Genomic DNA, 17,671 nt, shown 5'->3' with positions numbered 1-17,671 from the left:
TGTTTGCTTGGTTTGGTTATGCCAAAACTTCACAGTTAATTCCAAGGCAGAAGCACTACTAGGAAACAGAGAATGAGTACTAGAAAGAGTGGAAGAGTTCCTGACATCACACTTGTCACTTGAGATCAAGCACAACATTTATTTGAAGTCTTATGTTGTAGTTCATGCAAATTCTGCATTCCACACTATATATTTTTTATATTAAGCAACGTTTTCAAATTAATATAAAATATTGATTTTTCTCTAAAATTTTTTGGTAAAATTGCTGCTACAAGAAAATGCACCGTGTTTACTCCACAATACACCCCTACCCATCCACCAGTTTAATATATGAGACCTTCAATGAGTCTCATACATGAACGTGTGTAAGGTAAATGCTGGACATAGCCCTATTCCCTCCTCCCCGTGCATATCAGAGCTCCCACTCCCCCTAGGAGACTACCCCTGGGCCAAGGTAGTTACCCAAGGAAAGACACATCCCTCTTAAGACAAACAGGAGGCTGGAGGGAGCAAGGATCCTAAGTAAATGAACACTCTGGCGCCAGAAGAACAGTGAGTAGATTAACCTGTCCACTTAGTAACATCTCCCACACACTCTGAGTTATGTGAGCTGGGTGAGGGTCTGCATGTAAGCCTAAAAATGATTTACACCCCTACCCTGATCTGTTAACCATATAACTGTTGTATGTACTCCGCGGTGGCAGGTTTCTGACAGCGACCTCGGTACCTCTTGTAAGTCAAATAAACCAATGTCTCTAACTGCTGGACCTCTGGGTGATTTCTTTGGAATAGGTAAACACTACGCAAGTGCCCTCTCAGATTTGGGGCTACCTCATTACAACTGGCGTAGGTGGCAGGCTATTCCATTGCAGTGGCCACAGGAGGAGATGGGAGGAATATCGCAAGGGGAAATACCTGGGTGGGCCACTGGCTCAATGTGGCCCAATATCACCAGCTTGGTACATAGCTGAGGACCACCGCATGAGTATGGGAACGCCCCCAAAATGCCAGCTGGACTGCTGGAAGTACTGAAAGCAATCGAGGGAAGAGGAAGTATTATAAGGAAAAAGAAATACAAGGCTATTGCTGCCCCAGTAGCATGGCATCTCCTCTGTGGGGCTCAGGTTAGCAACCGAAAAGGAAATTGAATCATGAAATCAAGAACAAAGGCTAAAGGAAGACCTAAGGTTAGAAAAAGAGGCTTGTTTAACTCAGGCTGATTGCAAGGATATTATAGTGCATCAGTTGGACCGAGCCACTGACCAGCTGCACAATTTGGCACATCATTTTAGGAAAATAAAAGGAAAGTGGCTGCCACGGGCTAAGATCTGCACGGGAGTAACAGATCCAGAATGGAATCCTAGAAAGTAGGAGCCCACTTCTGAGACCAATACCTCAGATAAAGAAAATGAGAATTTCCAAGTAAAGGTAATCAATGATGAAGCAGGAAATCTTCAGGCTAGACCAGTAAAAAAGCTTAAGACTAGGCAAGAGAAACCAGAAGGGCAAAACATCCAAGATTTACCTCCTCCACTAAAATACATGCATACAAGCGCCCACCCTTACACCTCAGCGGAGCTGGCAGAACTGGCTACTAAATTTTGGCAGAAAGGGAGGGAAAGCAGTCCCGGATACTGTTCCGTTTGTGAGATAAGGGGGCCAATGGCATATTATTGTCAGGGGATAAGCTGGCAAAAATGGCATTGGTCATCAATCACCCCTCACTCTGGCAGCACATTTATGGAGCAGGGCAATATGACAAAAATGCCTCCCTGTTGACTTGGATCATGGCAGGCTGCTGTGCCCCATGGCCTGATGAAGAGAGCATCCTGGGGGTGTCCCCTTGGTAGTCTACTATGGAGGAGCTGCAAGAATTCCTTAGGGAATTGGGTATGAGGCATGCTATTTACTAAGACCTCTTCTGTGGTCCAGACTTGGCGCAATTTACTAGTGGAATGAAACACAGGGTTAAATGGTTGGCTCCCAGTAGCTGCTATGGAATGTCCATATCCGTTCTGTCACCCCTAGTAGGGCAATCAGTTCAAAAGGCAGCACAAGCCATAGCTGATCTAGGGGAAACTGAAATAATGTGACAAAAGAAAAGGATTTGCAAAGTGAAGGAAGCAGCACCAAAAGGGAACAGAGGGAAAAAGGGAGATCAGAAAAAAACAGTGAAAGTTACTAGAAAACAGCTGTGGTGGACCTAACGAAGGCAGAGGTCGAGCCACAAAAAACAGACAAGCAGCTGAATGTGACACTGCTTAAACTGTGGCAATAGCTGCCCAAAGAGGAATGGTTCCAGCCCCTGCCAGAAAAATGGCCGGAGATTCAAACGGTAAGGGGATGGACTCCTTCTGGGGGAGTGCAGGTGGAACCACAGCTGAAGAAATTCATGAAGTTGCCCTGTATGGGAGGACTGTTTAGCTCACCCCAAGTGGAACCGAGCGCTCCTCTAGCAGAAGACGAGACAGATTTCATGTTCCCTTAGTTCCAAGCCTAGGGATGGGGCCAAGGGACAGAGGAAATGCAAGCTGTCTCTATCAACCAGAGGCCCCATGTTGAGCTTGCTATATTCCAGTCTCCGTGGAACATACAAAGGTGATTGCCTTGATAGATACAGGATCTGAATGTACATTGATATATGGGAATCCATCAAAATTTGAGGGGCTGATTACTGCTATAGATGGATATGGTGGGCAATCCATTAAAGTAAGAAAAGTGAAGTTAACTTTAAGAATTGGTCATCTCCCCCGCAGGGAACATGCTGTATGTATCTCCCCAGTCAGGGAATACATACTCAGGATTGATATACTGCATGGTTTGTGTTTGCATACTAGTGTTGGGGAGTTTCACCTATAAAGTAGGGTTGTGAAAGAGGTACAGAGAGGTAAAGCACAGCACCCCCAGTGCAACTGCCACCACCCCAGCAAACGGGGGCAAATAAGCAGTATCAGTTGCTAGGGGGTCACAAGGAAATTGGGGAAACTACACCAGAATTAGCCACGGTGAAAATAATACACCCAGCCCATAGTCCATATAACTCCCCTGTGTGGCCCATCCAAAAACCAGACAGTACCTGGAGAATGTCTGTGGACTACAGGGAACTAAATAAGGTAATTCCTCCTTTACATGTGGCTGTACCCAATATTACTGATATAACGGATAAATTAGGGACTCAACTGGGGACATAACATGCTGTGTTAGACTTGGCTAATGCTTTCTTTAGTACTGATATCCATCCAGATAGCCAAGACCAATTTGCCTTCATGTGGGAAGGACGTCAATGGACATTCATGGTTTTGTCAATGGGCTACCTGCATAGCACTACCATCTGCCACAGAATGGCTGCAGAAGACTTGAAAAAATGGACACCACCTCCATCAGAGGGCTACTATATTGATGACATTATGCTAACCTCTGATTCTCTTGCAGATTTGGAGGAGGCTACACCGTCTCTTATAGCTCACCTACAGAGGAGGAGATGGGCTATAAACCAAAACAAGGACCAGGGACCTGGATTATCTGTCAAATTCTTGAGTGTTATTTGGTTGGGTAAGACAAAAGTAATGCCCTCCGTAGTAACAGACAAGATTCAGGCATACCCTAGGCTGACTACTGTTGAACAATTACAGGAATTTCTGGGATTGTTAGGATACTGGAGAATGTTTATTCCTCATTTAGCTCAAATAGTGAGGCCCCTATACAAGCTAGTAAAAAAGAGAGCACAGTGAGATTGGACTTCTAAGTGCCAAGCTGCTTTTGGTTCTGCAAAAGCAACAGTAGGGGGCATGCAAGTATTGGGTGTTCTAAACCCAGTACTATCCTGTGAATTGGATGTAAATATTTCCCAGGAGGACTATGCTTGGGGGTTATGGCAACAACAGGGGAAAGCTCTCCTCCCCATGGGGTTTTGGTCCTAGATATGCAAAGGAGCAGAGGCCCAATATAGCTCCATAGAACAACAAATAAATGCTATTGCTAGTCATAGAACCAATCACCAGACAAGCAGCTGTGGCAGTGAGGACCGCATTGCCAATAGCTGGATGAACTCATGACATCTCCACACTACCCCTCCGTTCCAATGCTCAGATGACTACAGGTGACCATGTGGTGCACCTACTTGCAAGAATGCAGTAAGTTATCAACAAGTCCCCTGAACCATGAACTACAGCAGTTATTGGGACCTGTCTCGTCTGTGGACCCAGACGATGTGCCCACTGAACCCAAGATATTGACTCCCTTGTCCATTAAGGAAGGTGTGCCGCTGATGCTAGAGGAGGCTTGGTGTACTGATGGCTCCTGTTGAAAGCACCTCCCTTGATGGAAAGCCATCGCATACCAACCATCAACAGATACCATCTGGATGGGTGACACCACCGGGCAAAGCAGCCAATGCGCTGAACTGTAAGCAGTATGGATGGTGACAGCCAAAGAGAAAGGCCCGGTAACCATCTGTACTGACAGTTGGGCAGTTTTTAAGGGTCTCACATTGTGGCTGCTCCAATAGGAAAAACAGGACTGGTTCACCAAGAATAAGCCCCTGTGGGGTTGGGACATTGGCAAGATATATATGCAATCAGTTAACATAAGTCAGTGACTATGCACAACCCATTGGCAGCCCGAGTAATGACAAGGCCGACGCCCTGGCCTGTGTGAGATGGTTGGAAGAAGTCCCTGCTGAAGATGTGGCTGCATGGTTACACAAGAAAATGAACCACACTGGACAAAAGACACTATGGGAAGTGGCCAAAGCCTGGGGGCTACTGATCCAGTATGCTGACATTGTGACAGCCTGTCAGAACTGTCCTGTCTGTGCAGAACGACATCCATGTAAATTTCCCCAAGAGATGGGACAGGTGCATAGGGGAGACGTACCCTTGAATCATTGGCAAATAGACTATATAGGGCCACTCTCCTTATCAGAAGGGTCTCATTATGCATTAACCTGTGTAGATACTTCTTTTTTTTTTGTCTATACAAAAGCCTTTATTTTAACATTTAAAATAATCACATATTCATTCCAACAGCTTTACCAGACTTGGCCACCCAATAAGTTACACACACACTCAGGTACTTGGAAGGTTATTGCACAGCTCTTTAACTGATCAACTCAGGGCAAAGTGGTCACTTTCTCCATAACCAGACTCCAAATTTGTCTTCTGCAAGGACACCTTACCAGGCACGTGCTATGGGGGTGGCTACAGTCACCCTTGCCTCCAGTTTATGAGCCAGTGAAAGCAGCACAATTCTCATGGCTGTTTTGAGCTCAGAGTGACATGTCTGTTGAAGTGGAGCTTTCTGAATAGGGAGGCCAAGGCACTGCCTGCTGAGTAAAACAACATTTCCTCTAGATTGAAGGCAGACAGTCAACAGTGAAACAGATTTCAGTAGCGTGTTCCTGACAGATTATACAGCAGCCCTGGCTCAAGATTTCTCCCTCTGCATGATTCCTAAGATTCTATGCTAGTGGATTCTTTGCTTTTTTGGCAATTTGATGCTTTTGATGAATTTGCTGTGATCCAGGGGTGTTCAAGTACTTCTCTTAGAGTTAGCCTCTGGCTCGAATTATGCTTCAACAGTCTTGAAACGAGGTCCCTGGCTCCCTCTGTTACAAAGTCAGGGAAGGTAAATTCAACCCGTGATATTCTTTTGTAGGTCTCTTGGTATGTGTTTGCCTCAAAAGGAGGCTTCCCAACTAAAAATTCATAGCACAGAACTCCAAGGCTCCACAGATCCACCTTTTCATCATGCATGTGGCCTTCAATCATCTCGGGGGGCAGGTAGTCCAGGGTGCCACAGAGAGTGGTTCTCCTGGAGGATGGAGCATGTACCGACCACCCAAAATCTGCAATCTTAAGCTCTCCAGCTGATCCGAGAAGGAGGTTCTCTGGCTTAATGTCTCTATGAATAACTCTCTTCGAATGACAGTAAGACAGGGCATTTGCCAATTCTGTGATATAAGTAGCAGTTCTCTGCTCATCAAACTTGGAAAGTTTCTGAAGTTCTCTGTAGACTGTTCCAAGCGGTGCATATTCTAGAATTAAGTAAACTCTGGTAGCATCATGGAAATAGCCATACAGTCTGAGAATATTAGGATGCCGAAGGTGGGACTGTATTTCTACTTCTCTTCTGAGCTGATGCTCCACCCCTGCTTTCTCCAGCTGAGCTTTAAATAACACTTTAAGAGCCAGTATAAACTTGCTTTGTTTTTCTCTTGCCAAATAAACATTACCAAACTTTCCTTTACCCAGAGGTCGACCAATTTCAAAATCTTCCAAGGCCCACTGCCTTTTTTTTGATTCTTCATTTTTCTGTTTTGATGCTAGTTCCTTTTCAGGATTATCTCTTTTTTTGGTGTTATTCAGTGGCCTGGAGATAGAATGAGGTACGCCGGTTGCCTGCAACTGCTTCTGGTTCTGATTCTGTTTATGACCGGAGACAAGCTTTTGTGCTTGCGAAGGAACACGCTGGGAGGAGTTTGAAGGACACAAGACCCGCTGAGCCTGGCCACTACTTGCAGATAATAGGTTCTGAGAAGGAAATTGCTGAGTCACTGGAACACGTTTTGGTCCATCACCAAGTGGAATTATAGCCTTAACAGGCCCTGAAATGCAGTTTTCTTTAGATCTCTCCATGATGCCCGTCGGCTCCCAACGCCGATCCAAGACCGCCGAAGGCTGCCGACGGCTCAGCCCTGTGTAGATACTTCTACAAGTATTCTGCAAGCTTACCCTAGCAAATGGGCTACCCAGAGAACAACAATCAGAGGACTGGTACAGTTTATGGCCACCTATGGGATCTCTAAAGTCACTGAGAGTGATCAAGGCACCCATTTTACTGGACAACAGGTACAACAATGGGCCAACGCTCATAATATCACTTGGAAGTTTCATCTTCCCTATAATCCAACTGGAGCAGGCCTCATCAAAATATACAACAGAATGCTTAAAGAGGCCTTGAAGACAGAACAGCACACCCTACAGGGGTGGACAATGAGGTTAGCAGAAGCCCTGCAGATATTTAATGAGAGGCCCAGATCTAGACGCCCCACCCCACATTGATGCAGCCCTGGACAGCAGCTATACGAATGCAAATTAAGACTTTAGAGACTTCACCAAGACCTCAGTGGGGAGACAAAAATAACTTATTGTTGCCAGACACTCAGGATATACTACCTGGAGTGAGTACACTCCCTTGGCCTGGGAAATTCAAACTGAACCATGCTTGTGCTCCCTGTTGTCTCCCACGGGTGAAGGAATAGAAGGGGGGTTAGAGGTCTTTCTATCAGTGGTAGGACAGTGGTCAAATGCAGTGAGATGTCACAACCCCACAGACCAGATTATATAGAAAGGGACTATTATTATTTCACTCTGGAGTTTTAATGTCCCGCCCTTTCTCTCTGTCTAATAGATAAAATAGCCCCTGGGCCTGATAGGGCTTGGTATGCTAAGCCGGGTAAGCCTCCCTTAGTGTAACCATACGTCTCAACATAAAACTGTCACTTGTGCGTTACCTGATAAACACAACTTACTGCTTTTAGCACCTGTTAAACATCTTTCTTATCATCCCTGGTATGACCACGGAGAACACCTATCTTCAATGGACCTGGCTCGAATACATAAAAAATCCACCTGCTGGTCTGCTTGGATTTCCCAATATTGGCCATGTCACGTCTGCCATGCACGATGCAATCGTCAAATCAGACTGAACAGATGTGGCCACGAGTGTGGAAAAAAACAGAAGACAACTAATCTCACCCAGTGCATGACAGGGTGTGATGAGACTAAGAAGGGAATACTCGCATTAGTTAGAGAACAGCTTAACCAAACTCATCCTATCCTAAGGTATTTGGTGTGGAATGGGGTGGGCTGGCAGACTGCAGTGCAAACACAATTCAAAGCACCAGCCCCATCCTGCATAGAAAGGTTGAATGAGACAGACAATCAGACCATGCAAGAAGTGGGATGGACCCCCAAAGAACTATGTGTGAATACTACCACCCTTACAGATACTGAGCAGTGGGGATGGCAAAATCACTCCATACAAGCAGGAGTACATCCCATGCCTTGGGGTACCCTCTGGGCTTGTAGAACACATGGATGACCATACCTCCCATACAATTGGACTAGAAGATGTACATGGGAGTGGCCCTATATTGCTGGGAGAGTGCTCATGACCCTTCCCCCTTTGCCTAGCATTGGGAAGCCTTTTCTGGAAGGCATCAAGTTAGACACACTCCTTAGTGGTTTTATACCCTTGCAATTTTTTCTCCGCAACAAGGTAATATTGTGACTGGAAAGGCAGTGGAAGCCCTAGTCAACCACACTGCCAATGCCCTAAATTCTAGTTCTCATGCAATTCATTTGTTGAATAACAAAGTCTCCCAAATTAGAAAAGTAGAGCTGTAAAACAGGATGGCTCTAGACATGCTTACTGCTGTCCGAAGGGGTGCCTGCGCCATTATTAAGGCAGAGTGTTATGTGTATATGCCTGATTTCTCTTACGATGTCTCCCTTGCTCTGAAAAGTGTGCATACCAAAATTAAGGCTATTGATGCCATTGCTCGTGATCCTTTCTCAGAGTGGTTTTCATCACTTGGCTCATCCTGAAAAAAAGTCATAATAGGAGTGGTGATAGCGGTAGGAGTGGTAGTAGTGGTAGGAGTGCTGTTATTTGGCACTTGTGGATTGTACTGCATTTGTGGTATTTGGATGCAATGTGCAATTTGCTACTCCACCCTAGAGGACATGTGCAAGATTAATGTAATGCAAAGACTGTGAGGGTAGAATAGTCATATGTAGGGGTAGAATGTAGGTAAATGCTGGACATAGCTCTATTCCCTCCTCCCTGTGCACACCAGAGCTCCCACTCCCACCTGGGACACTACCCCCAGCCAAGGTAGTTACCCAAGGAAGGGCACATCCCCCTTAAGACAAACAGGAGGCTGCAGGGAGCAGGGACCCTAAGTAAATGAACAAAGACTCTGGTGCCAGGAGAATAGTGAATAGACTAACTTATCTACTCAGCCAGATCTCCCATGCACTCTGAGTTATGTGAGCTGGGTGAGGGTCTGCATGTAAGCCTGAAAATGATTTACATCCCTACTCCAATCTGTTAACTATATAAATGTTGTATGTATTCCATGAGATTTCTGACCAACGGCCACCTCAGTACCTCTCGTAAGTCTAATAAACCAATGTCTCTACCTGCTGGACCTCCAGGAGATTTCTCTGGAATAGGTAAACTATTACATAAGTGCCCTCTCAGATTTGGGGCTCCCATGTTACAATGTGAAACATGACTTTTGGCTTTGAGAATCAAAAGAGAGCTTGAAAGAGGGAAGCAGAGTAATTTGATTTGTTTTTAGGAAAAACAATGTTGGGAAAATAGAATAATTTAATCAGGCCCCCTCTCCTTAGGTACAGTTGGGGGTACTGCGGTGCATTCTTTGTGAGCAAGCTGTGTGTGGATGGAGTTAGAAAGCATGGGCGGCGCCATGATGTGGCTGGCGTCTGCCTCGGGTGTCCGCTGCGTGAAACCATGCTCTCAAACCCATGGCCCAAGGATCTTTTGGCTGGTTACCTAGATCATAGACCTGTGTGTGAGGGGTCTGGTGACCCAGCCTGGCGGATGAGGGGTCTGGTGACCCAGCATGGCATGTGAAGGGTTTGTGACCCAGTCTGTGAACAGGCTTGAGGGGTCTGTGAGCTCCAGACCCAGCCCTAGCTTGATAATTGGCCCAGTAATCAGGATTACGGGCAGGTAAAAGAGCCTGACAAACAAGTTCTTAAGAAAAATATTTTGCTACCATGATAGGATACAAAACACTACCAGATTCAGAGTTTTAGATTTACATGTTTTGCCTAATAGTAATACTACATTAGTTTCAGTTTATCATACTTGCCCTGCTATGAGTCTTTTATTGTAAACCACCTCAAATCTACAGTCATGTGTCGTTTAACAATAGGGATACATTCTGAGAAATGCATCATTAGGCAGTTTTGCCATTGTGCAAAAGTGTGTTATGAAAGGGAACAGTCCTGTCATCTACATTGGACACTGGCTGGATGAGCGTGGGCCCTCTAATTATGTTACTAAATTAGTTACATCCCTCTCTGTTACATCCCTCATCTGTTAAGTAGGAATTAGAAAGATAAAAATTAAATTACAAAGTTATAAAAATTAAATTACAGGTAGACATTACGCCTGGCACTCAATAAGCACTCAGAGTGTCAGATAACTGTTACTATTATTTTGCTAACAGGATGGGAAGCAATCATTTAAAAATGCAAGAATTCTAAGTAGACAACATCCTTTTCCCTTGGGGTCAGACCTATTGTGTCAAGTGCTTGGCTTTCTGTCTTAAAGGTCTGAGCTACCTATGGGAGGGTCACCCCATGGGTAAGCTAGGCACTCTTCTATAAGATATTTTGTAGTAAGTTTGTTTATACCAGCATCACCACAAACATGAGTAATGTTTTGTGCTACATTACCATAGCTACAATGTCACTAGGTGATAGGAATTTTTCAGCTCCATTATAACCTTTATAATGGACCATAAAGGGACCACCCTTGAATATGAGGTCCTTTGTCAACCTCCTTATGCAGCACATGACTGTATTTTGAAGTAAGCTAGACATAACAAACAAGTAAAAATAAATCATAAGGGACTGACAAATCATCACCATCATAACATTCTGCAATTAGATAGCAGAGATGGTTGCTCAACTTTGTGAACATTCTAAAAACTACTGAATATACACTTTAAAAGGTGAATTTTATAATATGTGAATTGTAAAATTATATGCCAATTCTAAAAAAATTTTTAAATCACCACAAAGCACTATGCACATTGTCAAAATATGCTTTATAACTAACCAACCAATTTGACTGGTGACCCACTTACGATAGATATAGTAATTCTCAGTTATTCAGCTAGTATAAATAACAGGAGATTGTTGTACATTTAAAGGCTTATCTTATATAGTAATCATTTTTTGAAATATACCTTTCGAATTGAGCAACCTAATAATACAAATTTTTAAAGGAACATAATGAAGTATAAAGTATGACAGCAAAAACTTGAGACAATGTGTAATTTAAAAATATATATATAAAGTATCTACAGAGATTTCCCAAGACAGTAACACCAAACTTATAAAACAGAAGTTTGTCTTAAAATAACTGCAAACAGGCAACAAAACCACATGGAAAATTTATATTCTACTAATGAGGTGTAACTTCACCACATGTCTACCAACTATTCACAAACAACTTAATGAAAGCCATGAATGAACAAATTCCAGACAAAAAGACTTGAAATGTGAAAGCCCAAGTCTATTTTTACTGTGGTTCATTATTTTAGCTTGAAGAAATCAGAACTTTTAAAATAATATATGTGTATTCACCTTCAAGAAGAAACTTCCTTTCCATTTTCTTTATTGGAAGGTAATCATATTAAATACATTCCATTTGTAAGTCTTTTAAGTGGTGGTATAAAGTACCTTTAAAACAAGAAATTGGTATTTCTGATTTTAATCCTCATATTTTTATTTTGGCAAGGAGTATTATCTTCTTTTTGTAGTTGTTAAAACTGAGGTGGTACACCTACTTCTTAGTTTCTTGATACTCCTACTTCCTATTTACTTTCCTTCTTTAAAGGCTAAATAAACTGAAAGGTTCTTTCTCAAATGCACTTCCTTCTCAGAAGGAAAACCAGCTTGAAGTCTGATTACATATGGGGCACTTAAACTTTAACCTAAAAATTCAATTTATATTCAACAAATGGTACTGGCATAATTGACGCACCTTTTACAAAAATTAACTCAAATGGATCACAGATTTAAATGTAAAGTGTAAGGCTATAAAACTTCCAGAAAAAAGCATAAGAAATCTTTACATTGTACAAAAAAATCAGTTCAAAATGGATCATAGGATTTGTATTGAGAACTCCAAACAATATGGTGGAATAGAAGGTACCCAGCATCACCCTCTCCCATAATCCACCAATTTATAACTATTAAAAAGCAATGACTAGAATTCCAGTCAAGATGGCAGAATAGACAGTCCCCAGTGTCACTCTCTCCCACAAATCAACCAATTTACAACTATAAAAATGTAACAACAGCCAAGTTGAGGTCGCTGGAGCTAAGGGGAAGAGGAGGAGAGACCTACAGATTTCATGAAGGGGAAGAGGCCACGATGAGAGAAAGAAAAAACTGCCCAGAGCATTTTGGGCCACAGCCGCTCTAAGGCTGGAACTGCCGAGGGCATGAAGCAGGAGCCTACAGAAGCCACAGCTGTGCCCTTTGGATAGAGTTGCCTGGAGGCGGCAGGGGAGAAAAGGGCCTTGGTGGCTCCCAGGACAGCAAGACCACTAATTGGGTTCCCGTAGACCCATGCAGGAGTGAGGAGCCAGAACGGCTGAAAAAGGGGAGCAATTCAGAAGCCAGTGAGTCATCACAAGGGACCAGCACATGGCCCCACCCACAGGAGTGTCTGGAGCACAGGCAGTGGGGAAGACAGACCCACCTGGAGAACACTGGGACACAGCAAGGACAGCCAATTCTCCCCCCAATCAGTGCAGGACTGCTCAGAGGAGATTGGTTGGGAATGCAGAATTGCATGAGGTGTAGTTTGATGAAAAGATTCAGGCCCAGATCAGAGTTTCTACACAACCCAGGTACACCTGGTCTCTGGAGAGCCAGAAGTACCTATAAGGTCAACCATTAAACCTTGAGCTGCACAAAAAGTCTTCCCTAGGGAAACGGCAGTAAACCAGCAATTCAGCTCAACCATACAGCTCAAGTACTGGTTCCCACAGGAAGTACCCTGGATTTAGAAGTAAGCAAAGGACAAAAAATTAGTTCTGGCCCAGGCACACCACTAGAGCCTCGGGGACTGCCAGGGGACCTGAGGTATGGAACCAGGGACTGGATCCCCCCACCCCTAACCAGGCATACTGCCAGTGCCTCGGGGCCCTGCCCGGGGACCCAGGACATGGAACTGGGAACTGGACCTCCCCCCACAACCGGGCACACCACCAGTGCCAAAGAGCATGCCAAAATCATCACCTCCATGTGGGTGGTCCACCATAGCCACCACAGTAACCACAGCTGCCGCAAAGGTGGCTAGACGTCACAACCACCACGCAGATGGTCCACCAGCCACCAAAATGCATTGACACAAGGAGAGTCACCAGCAGAGACCAAAGAAAAAAAGAGGATGTCTCAATCCACAAAGCCTATTCCAGGGTGACAGAAGAAGCATCTGCTCTATGATAATATTGGGGGACCTAAACACACCTTTCAGCATTGGACAGATCATCTAGGTAACAAATCAATAGAGTAACCATTACTCTTTCAGAGGGAGAGGTTATTAGTGGTGGGAGGGGGGAAGGAGGAGGGGTAGGAAGAGATTGGACAAGGGGCATAAAGAATAAGTACAATTTGTAACAATAGACATACCAGTAATATTGATTTGATCAACATATGTCAACATTGAATCCCAAAAATATGTATAACCAATTACCAAAAAAAAAAAAGAATTTGCAGAATTAAAAAAAAAAAAAAAGCAGTGACTTCCAAGCTATGGCCACTAGACCTAAGGTGAAGAGAAGAAGAGACCTGCAGAGTTCATGAAGGCAGGAGAAGCCACAGTGAGAGAAAGAAAGGACTGCTCCGACTGTTTTGAGTCCTGACCATTTCAAATCCGGCCCTGGTGAGCACACAGAGCAAGAGCTGGCAAAAACCACAGCTGTGCCCTTTGTATGAAGTTGGTTGGAGGCTGCAGGGGAGAAGATGGCCTTGGTGGCCCTCAGGGTTCCCATGAACCCAGATAGTAGCGAAGGGCCACTGATAACTGAAGACAGGAGCCACACAGAGGCCAGTGAGTGATCACGAGGGACCAGTGGATGGCCCCTCCCATGGGAAGTGTTTGCAGTGTGGAGGTGAAGGAGATGGGCACACTGGAGAACACTGAGGCACAGCATGGACCGTTGATCTGCTCTCTAATCAGCACAGGCCCAATCAGTGTAGACTGGTCAGGAATACAGAACTGCAAAAGTGCAGTCTGCTGAAAAGACTCAGGCCCAGACCAGAGTTTCCACACAACACAGGTATATCAGACTTCATAAAATCCAGAAGTGCTGAAAAGGTCAACAATCAAATCCTAAGCTGCACAAAAAGCCTTCCTCAGAGAATCAGCAGCAAAGCAGCAATTTAGCTCAACCACAGGGCTCAAGTGCTTCCCCACAGGAAGTTCCATTTTAGAGGTAAGCAAAGGATACAAATTTGTTCCAGGGCAGAATTTAAGTGGTGGGGTAGCTAGTAATCCAACACAGAAATGAAAGAAAAAACAAAAATCCCACAGATCAGAGACAAAGTTCTGATATTAACCAGTAAAGGTCTAACACCACCAAGAACACCTATAAAACCTAGAGGAGCTCGAAGCCCCCCAGGATCTCGAACCAGGGTTGGGGGAGCAAGGGCCTCAGCCATGCCCGCCCCCCATGTCTTCATCCAGCCCAGCAACAATCACCAGGCTGCCACTGGAAGCACTCTTGGCTCCTGGGGTTGGGGGGAACTGAGGGCCTTAGCCATACCTGCACCCCCCAAATTATGCCTCCAGCCTAGCCACGACCAAGCTGCTGTCAGAAGCTCCCTGGGCTCCCCTGCCAGAATGAGGGGGGTGCCAAGGGTCTCGACCATGTCCTCCTCCCTCCTTCTTCTTCTTCCCACCCTATCTCTCTACCTTTTTCCCTCTTCCCCTCCCTCAAACTGCTCCACAACAATATCTTAGAATGTAAAAAAATAATAAAAAATAAATTTTTAAAAAACACTTTTGGACAGCTGGTTGAATAACTGAAATCTACCTAATGATTTATTTCTTCACTCCTCTTTCACATTCTTCTATCATTTAAATATGTTCCCCAAAATTTTATGTATTAAAGCTTGACCTCCATTGTGACAATGTTAAGAAGGTAAAACATCCAATTATGGTATTTGAAAAGTGGAGCCTTTAAGATGTGATTAGATTGTGAGGGCTGTGCCGTAAATGGATTTATCCATTCATGGAGTAATGGGCATGGTTCTGATGTCTTTATAATGAAAGGTAATGAGGAGTTTAGCTCTTTCTTGCTCAGCTCATTCTTGCCATGTGATACTCTGTGTTGCTGTAGAAGAAGGCCCTCACCAGATGTGTTCCCTGACTGTGGACTTCACAACCTCTGAAACTGTAAGAAGTAAATTTTATTTCTTTATAAATTATCCAGTTTCAGGTATTCCATCACAAGCAACAAAAAATGGACTAATAAATATACTCTCCTTTCAGAAAAAAAAAAAAAAGATCATAAGAGCTAAATGTAAGAGTAAAAAGTATACTCTTAAAAGAAAATATTGGAATAAATTTGTGACCTTAGATCAGGCGATGGATTCTTAAATACAATACCTAAAGCACACAAGACCTAATAATAATAAAAATTAATAAATAGACAAATCAGTCTTCATTGAAGTTAAAATTTTTTGTGGTACAAATGATACCATCAAGAAAGTGAAAAGACAACCGAAAGAATGGGAAAAAAATATTTTCAAAACATATATCTGATAAAAGACTTGTATCTAGGATATGGATAAAAAATACAACTTAATAATAAAAAGGTTAAAGCAATTTTAAAATGGGCAAAGGACCTGAATAGGGATTTCTCCAAAGAATACATAACATAACCTTTTCATGTACTTATTGGACATATAGAAAACATGTCCACACAAAAATCTGTGTGCCCACAAATAAATGTTCATAGCATTATTCATAACAGCCAATAAGTGGAAACCCAAATGTCCATCAACTAATGAATAAAGAAAATGTGATATATCCATACAATAATATATTATTCTGCAATAAAAAGGAATGAACTCCTGATACATGCTACATTAACAGATGAACTTTGAAAACATTATGCAAGTGAAAGAAGCCAGTAACAGAAGACTACACATTGTATGATTCCATTTATATAAAATATCCAGAACAGGCAAATCTATAGAGACAGAAAGTAGCCTAGGCAGTGGGACAGGAAAGGTGGAGAGGAATGGAGAGGGACTGCTAATGGATACAAGGCTTCTTTCTGTGGTAATGAAAATATTCTAAAATTGATTAAGATGATGGTTGCACAACTCTGTAAACATAAATAAAAACAACTGAATTGTACACTTTATGTGGATGAACCTCATCAAAATTAAAAACTTTTGCTCTGCAAAAGACATATGAAGAATATGGAAAAATAATGTACGGACTGCAAGAAAAATTTGCAAACCAGATATCTGACAAAGAACAAGCACTTAAAACATATTTTTTAAAAGTCTCAAAATTCAACAGTAAAAAACAAACAACCCAATTAAAAAGTGGGCAAAAAACATAAAGAAACATTTCTCCAAAAACTATATACAGATGGCAAATAAGCACACAAAAAGATGTTAAGATAATTGGCCATTAAGGAAATGCAAATAAAAATCACAATGAGATATCACTACACACTTATCAAATTAGCTAAAGTTAAATACACACATATATAGATAGGCACACCTTGTTTTATTGTGCTTCACTTTATTGCACTTCACAGATATTGCATTTTTACAAGTTGAAGGTTTTTGATAACCCTGCCTCAAGCAAGTCTATCAGTGCCATTTTTCCAACAGCATATGCTCACTTTGTGTCTGTGTTGCATTTTGGTGAATCTCAAAGTATTCCAAACTTTTCCATTATTATTGTGTTTGTTATTGTGATCTGTGACCAGTGATCATTGATATTACTATTATAATTGTTTGGGGGCACCACGAACTGCATCCATATAAGACTATAAACTTAATATATAAATGTTGAGTGTGTTCTGACTGCTCCACAACCAGCCTCTCCCTCTCCTCCCCCTCTTCCGCTCCTCTCCCCCTCCCCTACCCTTCTCCCTCCCTACCCCTCTCCTCCATCCCCTTGCCCCCTCCCCTCTCTCTCAGGCCTCCCTACTCCCTGAGGCACAACAATATTGAAATTAGGCCAATTAATAATCCTACAATGGCTCCTAAGTGTTCAACTGAAAGGAAGAGTTGCGCATCTCTCACTTTAAATTAAAAGCTAGAAATGATTAAGCTTAGTGAGGAAGGTGTGACCAGTGACTTTTCAGGTCAAATTTATTCCCTGTTTCAATTGCTCATTCTTTCAGATATTACCATAACTAATCTTTCACTGTTTCTTCCTATCTGCCTTTAAGATAACGTCTCTGGTGCAGAAATCATGAGTTGTTTCCCTAAGGTGTTTTGCAGGACCTTTGGGAATTAGCTTGGCCCAGCACAAACTGGGCTAAACTGGTTGAGCCTGCAGACTTCTCTACTGAGCCTGCTCGAATGACTGATAGGTGATCTCTTAACATCAGAGGGCCAAAAACTCCACCTCCAGATCATGCTAACATTGCCATTTTTGGAACGTGCAACTCATGAAGAGGCAGGCAGACAACTTGCACCTGCACAGGTCACTGAAGAATTTCCTCAAACCCTTCAACCAAACACAATCCCCCACACCTTGCATCACACCTAACCATTTCCCCATAAATAGCCCTTCTTTCCTGCTGTTACAAAAGCCAATATGAGATTTATTTCTTCTTCTCACTTGGATGCCTTGTGAATAA

At 43.1% G+C, this 17,671-nt stretch overlaps 2 protein-coding genes across 7 annotated transcripts in view; both read right to left on the bottom strand.

Moving 5' to 3' along the window:
- Positions 1-17,671, bottom strand: part of PPM1L (protein phosphatase, Mg2+/Mn2+ dependent 1L) — a 287,755-nt gene that overhangs the window by 187,527 nt on the left and 82,557 nt on the right. The gene's annotated exons all lie outside the window — the stretch shown is intronic.
- On the bottom strand, positions 5,289-6,638 carry LOC134384725 (aurora kinase A). The gene has a single exon (XM_063106431.1). It carries the CDS (start codon positions 6,633-6,635, stop codon positions 5,451-5,453), a length of 1,185 nt encoding a protein of 394 aa, XP_062962501.1. The 5' UTR covers positions 6,636-6,638; the 3' UTR covers positions 5,289-5,450.

This window comes from Cynocephalus volans, chromosome 1 (genome assembly GCF_027409185.1).
Source record: "Cynocephalus volans isolate mCynVol1 chromosome 1, mCynVol1.pri, whole genome shotgun sequence".
NCBI lineage: Eukaryota > Metazoa > Chordata > Mammalia > Dermoptera > Cynocephalidae > Cynocephalus > Cynocephalus volans.
Note: the sequence above shows the minus strand (reverse complement) of the source record. Positions and strands in the feature narration are given on the sequence as shown.